General features: G+C 52.5%; 3 protein-coding genes; 2 read left to right on the top strand and 1 right to left on the bottom strand.

Annotated features, from left to right (window-relative positions):
* Nucleotides 1-1,038: 1,038 nt before the first annotated feature.
* Nucleotides 1,039-2,792, top strand: RCC_11535 (related to sterigmatocystin biosynthesis P450 monooxygenase STCS; the record flags this gene model as incomplete). XM_023776756.1 has 3 exons in its annotated part: nt 1,039-1,158; nt 1,204-1,733; nt 1,781-2,792. 3 exons carry the CDS (start codon nt 1,039-1,041, stop codon nt 2,790-2,792), a joined length of 1,662 nt encoding a protein of 553 aa, XP_023632524.1.
* A 777-nt stretch (nt 2,793-3,569) lies between these two features.
* Nucleotides 3,570-4,148, top strand: RCC_11534 (uncharacterized protein; the record flags this gene model as incomplete). XM_023776755.1 has 2 exons in its annotated part: nt 3,570-3,645; nt 3,700-4,148. The coding sequence occupies 2 exons, from the start codon at nt 3,570-3,572 to the stop codon at nt 4,146-4,148; spliced, it is 525 nt and encodes a 174-aa protein (XP_023632523.1).
* Nucleotides 4,149-4,776: 628 nt separating this feature from the next.
* On the bottom strand, nt 4,777-6,863 carry RCC_11533 (uncharacterized protein; the record flags this gene model as incomplete). XM_023776754.1 has 2 exons in its annotated part: nt 4,777-5,150; nt 5,207-6,863. 2 exons carry the CDS (start codon nt 6,861-6,863, stop codon nt 4,777-4,779), a joined length of 2,031 nt encoding a protein of 676 aa, XP_023632522.1.
* Between the last annotated feature and the right edge of the window lie 326 nt (nt 6,864-7,189).

Genomic DNA, 7,189 nt, shown 5'->3' with positions numbered 1-7,189 from the left:
AACAACTTCGAGTAGGACTCTATAGTAAAGATTGGTACAATATATTGCCAAAGCATTGATAGAGCGAACGGTCTTTGAGTCTGACAAGCAAAACAGAACCACCGAGCTATCACACCAACGCGCAGAAAAGTGCCTCTCGGATCGTGGAGTTGGGCTGCAGCTGTGGCATGTGAAACATGGAACAGGACCGGCGATGCTCGGGAACTCCGGTTGTGCAAGGATATACAATGGCGTTCACATGGCAGCTTTTGCATCGGAAGTTGCTTTGTTTTCCCAAAGGCTGTCGAAAGCCAGGAATTGTAGCCCACGGTCCGCCGGCAACGCGATATCTTCCGGTGCACAAGGCTGCTGCATGTGTTAGGTCAGACCTCACCGCTTTTTCTTGCTAAGCAAAGCTACAGCTGCGCAAACTTTCAATGGTACTGCGAGGAACTGTATTGACCTGCATCTCCGCGAAGTGATCTCCCCATGATATCTCACATGATGGGCTGGAACACGCGAAGGCCAAGCATTTTGTGGATCAAAATTCAGAGCTGTCGATATGAGGAATTATCAGCAAGAGCAGCGACCTAAACTGCACTCTCAATTGAGTAACGGCCACTCTGCTAATAGCAAGGATTCTAACGGGCTTCAAATCATCGAGCCTGTAGAGAGCGAGGCCTCGGGACTTTGTGGACATGACTGAGGATGCCTTGTCCTGATGAACAATCCTCATATCGACAGCTCTGTCAAAATTGCCTATTCGGGAATGTGCAGAAATACCCGATTCTTCTTCCCCACAAGCACGACCACCGGATTCACGACATCAAGTCTTGCCATAGCTTCACGGTCTAGACCATTTATGACTCATCGACCAAGTCGTGAAGCTTAGATGGTACCATCCATGTAGGTGAGTTTCGACGCGCCAAAAGCTGGCCCACCAGAATAATCTGGCTCTTCCCGTCACGTCGCTCTGTCAGGACTCCACCGTATGGACTTCTCAGATATTCAGCGTTGCAAACTCACAGACTTGCGTATTCACACATCAAAATTAGCAAGATGGCCAGCATACTTGCAGCCTGGCTTCCTGCCCTAGTGCTGGGTACTCTGATCTTCCGATTTGCGGTCAAATTATACAATGCCCGAATGGTGTTCAAGAAGCTCAAAGCTAGCGGTATTGTAAGTCAAGCCTACGCCATTCGAGAGGTATGCTCACAATATTAGCCTATCATGGAGCATTCATTCGCTCTCGGCCATCTACTGGTCGTCAGACAGTTCTATTCGGATTGGGCAACCGATGCCAACTTCATCCAAACATTTGGACTTTACATGAGCAAGTACTGGACCAAATTCTTTCCTGACGAGAAAGCTTGCCCTCCTGTAGTGTACGTTGACATATGGCCGATCGGAACACCCATGGCCTTTTCCATGGAAGCATATGTCTCCAATCAGATTGAGCTTGGGAAAAGTCTTCCGAAATCGCCAATGCAGGGAGAGTTCCTGCGGCCTATAAGTAACGGACGAGATCTTAACTGTATGCACGGCGAAGAATGGAAAATRTGGCGACAGAGGTTCAATCCTGGGTTCAGCAAGATCAACGTGCGTGGTTGGGTCCCCTCCATCATCGAGGAAGTGGAGTCTTTCGTGGACGTGATTCGTGGGTATGCAGGATGTTCCGGAGAATGGGGTCCAGTCTTCCAGTCCGAAAAGATAGCGGGTGATTTGGCGTTTGATGCTACTGGAAGACTCATAGTGTGCGTGATACTCGAGTACATCTCATCAGCATGCTGACGACTCTCAGCAACCAGCGATTCAGATCTCTCTCATCGAACCCGGAGCGCTTCGCAGTGTTGTATCGTCAACAGCTTCAGGGCATGGAGATAACGCTCAACATCTTCAAACTGATTTGGAGAGCAACCCCGATGTTCAAGTGGGGCATTAATCGTAGAAGAAGGGAACTCTTCAATCAGATTCGCCCGTTTATCCTAAGAGGCATAGAGGAGTGGGACCAAAAGCCAAGCACCGTTGTACAGGCCGCTGTCAAAGAGTACAAAGGTGAAGCAGAGAAGATAACCAAAGAAACAATCGACGAAGACTTCGTGGAGCAGGTCTTCTGCCAGCTGATGATATTCTTCTTCGGCGGCGAGGATGCAATTTCTATTGTGATCCCATGGATGATCCATCGCCTGGCATCCAATCCAGATGTACTCCGGGAGCTCCGCCTTGAGCACGATACTGTGCTTGGACCAGACCCCGGCTTCGGGTTGCACGTGATCAAAGACTCTCCGCACCTGCTCGATTCATTACAGTACTCGCATGCCGTGATCAAGGAGACTTTGAGGATGAATCCCGCAACCATTACGATCCGCGAAGGCCAAGCAGATTTCTCGCTCAAGATTGACGGAGTAGATACCAATTGGCCGACTGAGGGCTTCGATCTTTTTGATAGCTCAATCACCATCCATAGAGATCCGAGGAATTTTGTGCGGCCAATGGAATTCCTACCTGAGCGGTATTTGGTACCAGAAGGTCATGAGCTCTACCCGCCGAAGAACACATGGCGTGGCTTTCAACTCGGTCCGAGACAGTGCATCGGCCAGGAGTTTGCCATTGTTCTTCTCAAGCTTGTCCTGGTCTCGTTAGTCCGTACCTTTGATATGGAGATGGCCTGGGACGCTTGGGATGCTTCTCAAGAAGATCAAGGTGGTAAGGTAGATGGCCGTCATGTGGAAGGCGAGAGGATGTATACCACTGGCAAGGCGACTTCACATCCCAAAGGTGGCGGGCCAATCCGTGTCAAATACAGAGCCTGAAACAGTGCTTCGAGGGCAGGAGTGAGGAGAAAACCAGCTCCTCCCAGAGCTGGCTCCCTCGCTTGTTTAACAGGCTACTCTGCTAGTGATTAGGAATCTAGCAGGCCTAGAGTCGTTAAGTCTGTAGAGAGCGATGCCTTAGGTCATAGCGGGAATGAATGAGGATTTCTTGTCCCGCTGGATAATCCTCATCTCGACAGCACTGGCTCGGCCTCGGTCCGACTCCACGCAGTCCCCTTCTGCCAATCAAATCCTACTGAGATTGGGACTTTAGAGGTAGGTATGTAGGTAGAGATTGAAGTCGGCCTTGGCTACGAAATCCAGCCCGACTTCATCTGCTGATGGATCCATCCGCTGTACTCGATAAGACGTCGCTCTCCGCAAGACTGCYCTCCACCCGTCTCCTTCCCAGACCGGGGAGAGAGAAAGCAGCAAGGGAGCTTACCCCGACTACATACTTGGATGGGTTGGAAGATGCAAGTTCTCGGATGGCACAGGGAAACCACTTGTATGTCGCCGTACACCTTCTTGATCCACTTCTTTCAAGATGAAGATTGAGGATGATGTATGCTCAAGGACTCCGTGTCCACCACGTTGCATATCGAGGAGAGACCTGCGAGATATCTGGTGAGTTCGCCAGTTCATTGACTGAGGTGCGAGGTATCTGCACCCGATACCGTTCGGAAGGCTCCTCGGCAGCGCCTCCGACACGCTCTTTCCACCCCCGTTTGGCGGGGTCCGGGTCCTTTTGTTTTGTTTGCTATCTTTCCCACCAGAATGCTTGGCGGAGCGGGAAGCCACCATGAGATGTTTGTTGGTGAAATTACCACCGAACAACATCATCATCAAACATGTGAGTTTCATCCCCATATTCCTGCAACTCCTACCCCGCTGACAGTAGATACAGGTCGTCCAATCCGAACGGCAAGCGAGTGTTTGATAACAATGGTGCGAATGGTGACGGGAAGCGCCTGGCAATCACGAGCCAGGCCTGGCACACGGCGGCCAACGACAGGTTGGTCGCACTACGTGCCGAGGTGGCAAGAGTGGAGGCTCGGCTGCGAGCGAAGCGAATCCCGTTCCCACCGAGGCCGGGCGAGGAGGAAGAGAAGTGGATGCACGATGTGTTGGTCCACGAAGGGTTTGGTCAACGTGCGACCGCTGGTGGCAATGCGCCACCAGCTGGCCGTGTCAGTGGTGACGATGAGTCACCAGCACACGACACGGAGGGGGACCACGAGGTGGGTGATGCCGCTCCGGCTGGGGATGCACCGGTCGGGCCAGATGGCCCGACAATTACGGGTGATGCCACTGCGGCTGGGAGTGTACCGGTCGGGCCAGATGGCCCGACGATGATGGGCGCTACTCAGCAGCAGCAGCAGCAGCAGGGGTCGGCGGTGGTGGAGAAGTCGGCTCCACCAGAGAGAGAGAAAAAAAGGAAGAGGGTCGAGCAGACTGCAGATCGCGTTGCGTCTGCAGGCGACTCCTGCATCCCTTTCTTTGTGGTCGGGCAGTGTGTTGGTGAGTGTGGCAAGAGCCACACGGAGATTTCGGAGGAGTTTTGGCGGGATCCGGCGGTGGATGACTTTGTGGCCGAGTTCCTTGGGTGTTTAAAGGTACGAGGGAGTGGAGGAAGGAGTGCTAGGCATAGCCCCTGTTATATAAGTATGTTTAATTCATAATGTCAATCGACACTGTCCATCGCATCTAGCTGTGTCTTCAAATCCAGAGCGTGCTGTATAGAGCAGTCGATACGAGGAATCGTCAACAATAGTACCGCTCTGAACTGCTCTCTCGATTGATTAACGGGCCACTCTACTAGTGACAAGGATTCTAGCAGGTCTAGAATCGTTAAGCCTGTGGAGAGCGATGCCTTGGAACATCGTGGAGATAAACAAGCATGTCTTGTCTTGATGAATAATCCTCCCCTCGACAGCACAACGCCTTCGATCCCTACCAGCGAAGGCTCAAACCCAAGGCGGCCTCATTCTCTCAAGATGAAAGATTGCCTCCCAAGATCGAAAGCACGCTGCAAGTGACCACGCAAACGATAGATCTGTGCTTTGGCGTACTCCGCTTTAGGATGAGGGTGGTGCAATGTGATGCTGCGAGTCCATACAACACCCTGGATTCCTGCCAGCGACGGGCTGAAGCGGACCGCCGAGCCATCCAGCGAACGTACTGCGTCGAATCCAATGCTGCAGAGTGCACGCTCGACAGCGGTCCATGCTAGCTCGCCGGGCTGTGCCCCTTGTGTCATGTTGAAAATGACGTCGAAGACCTGGTATGTGGTAGCATCTACTGAGAGCATCAGCGGTGCGATGTCTTCTTCCCGGTCGACGAGGTTATCCGGGACATCTTAGCAGAACGTTAGCCAGGAAATCTCCTTCCAAAGTGGCGATTTTATCACTTACCTCGTACAACAGGAACCAAAGGTCTGGTTTTTGCCTTCACGCGAGCCTTTTGGGTGAGTAAGCGAGCTAGCGAAGTTGTGCCCTCATCCACCGCGAGACTCTTGAGCTGCTCATCAAACACAGGTGAATCTCGAGCTACCCACGGCTCTGTCTGCCTGAGGTTCTCGCACATGGCGAAGGTGGCTCGGAGGGGCTCCAGGATATGTTCGGGAAGGGCGCCTGGTACATCCCATGCTTTGCTCAGAGCCTGCCAAAAGTCGTTAAGCTTGTCTTCGGTCTGACATCGCCTCGTGCGTGTCTTTTCAGAATCTGGCTCTGCTTCAGGATACTGAAGATCGCTACTTCRGAAGACGGCCCCTGTGCATACACGCTCGGCGATCCTGCAGAAAGCCAAAAGACCCACAACGGTTTCGCCCGTGGCGGCTTGAGCGTCCTCGTTGTGTTCCTCCCACCCAGCAGAAGCTGGCCACATGAACCGTAGCTCCTCGTGGAGCTTACCCGAGACAAGAATGTTGGCGATCTGGTCCCTCAGAAAGGGGCTGACGAAAGCGATAGCACTTCGCTTGGATGTCAGAACATTTTCCATCTCGCTCATGATGCATCGATATCCGACGCTGCCAGGCTCGCTCYCGGCGAGCATCTTGATCGTGTGGAAAGCCCACTCAGGGTCGCAGCTCTTGTTGTCGAACGTAGGACGTAGCGAAGAGGTATTCAGATGAGTGGGCGCAACGTCAGGCTTCTTMTCCAGCACTTCCCTTGCGTCAAAGAACTTGCGCATCTTGGCTGAGGCAGGAAAGGCCCACGCCAGCTGCTCGCGATCGATTTTGGATATAGCCTGGAGGTGATGTTGTATGTGGCACAGAACTTTCTCCACTTCGCGTGGGTACTTCTCATGAGCGGTGCGACAGGTTTCACCACGGAACTCATCGGCGCCCAGTTTATCTGTCCATTCAACAACCAACATCCACAGAATGAGGCTGCGGAATGAGCTCATGACCAACAACGAGCAGGCAAAGCCAGTCATCAAGCATGCGAAAGCCTTGTTCTTGCTATCCATTGCAGCTGTGATCGGCGCATTGGGCTCTTCCGTTGCGTACAACTTCCTACGACTCTGGAGATATCCCGGAACTTCTGGAATATGAGCCTCTTGATCGCGCAGATGTTGCACAAAGTAACCTGCATCGCCGACCAGGCTAAGCACATTGTCGCGAGCTTGCGAGGCCCTGCTCTCAACCAGCGACAGCAAGTCTTTGATGGACATGCTACATGGTAGCTGAGTCTCAGCCCGGACGGCAGAGTTACGAAGGCTGGCAGGCGGGCCGCTGGCTAACGCAAGGTCTGCATACGGTGCACAGTCTGGGAGATTCTTGAGATGCTGCATCGTGGTTTCGAGGCCTCGCTCTTTCGAAAGCGCCTTGCAGATGTTCGAAAGAAAGGATAGCAGGCGTCTCTGAATACCAAGTGCGTACACGGCAGACAGAGGATGAAGTCCGAGATAATCGATATCGGCTTCCTCGAGTTCGGTAGTAAGCGCGAACTTGCCGTATGAAGTTTTGTCAAGAACCACTCTCCAATCCTCGAGCTCTTTCATAGTTGCGTGGCCCTCCAAGGCAACACCGGCATTGTCAAGATCACTGACGATGAACTCGAAAGGCATGATTTCGCCACGAGATCTAAGCAGAGCAAGAAGGACTCCATCAAGACTCAGATCCTCAATATTCAGCTGCGGAGTGTCGAAGGACTGCAGCGATGTTCCCAATTCTCCAATTCTGTATTTCTCGGCGTCCTGCTGATGTTCAAATTCAGGTCGGTGTGTCGAAGGGATGTCGGGTAGGGTGGATTTAAGCACCGATTTGCGTTGCGCCGGTGTCTTGCTGTCCCAAGATGTTAAGATGACATCTCCGTATACTCGGAGACATTGCTGAATATGTTCGCGCGCGTAAACAATCTGCTTCGCACGCTCCCTAACTACCTCTGAAGTGG

This window comes from Ramularia collo-cygni (genome assembly GCF_900074925.1).
Source record: "Ramularia collo-cygni strain URUG2 genome assembly, contig: RCC_scaffold42, whole genome shotgun sequence".
Taxonomy (NCBI): Eukaryota; Fungi; Ascomycota; class Dothideomycetes; order Mycosphaerellales; family Mycosphaerellaceae; genus Ramularia; species Ramularia collo-cygni.
Note: the sequence above shows the minus strand (reverse complement) of the source record. Positions and strands in the feature narration are given on the sequence as shown.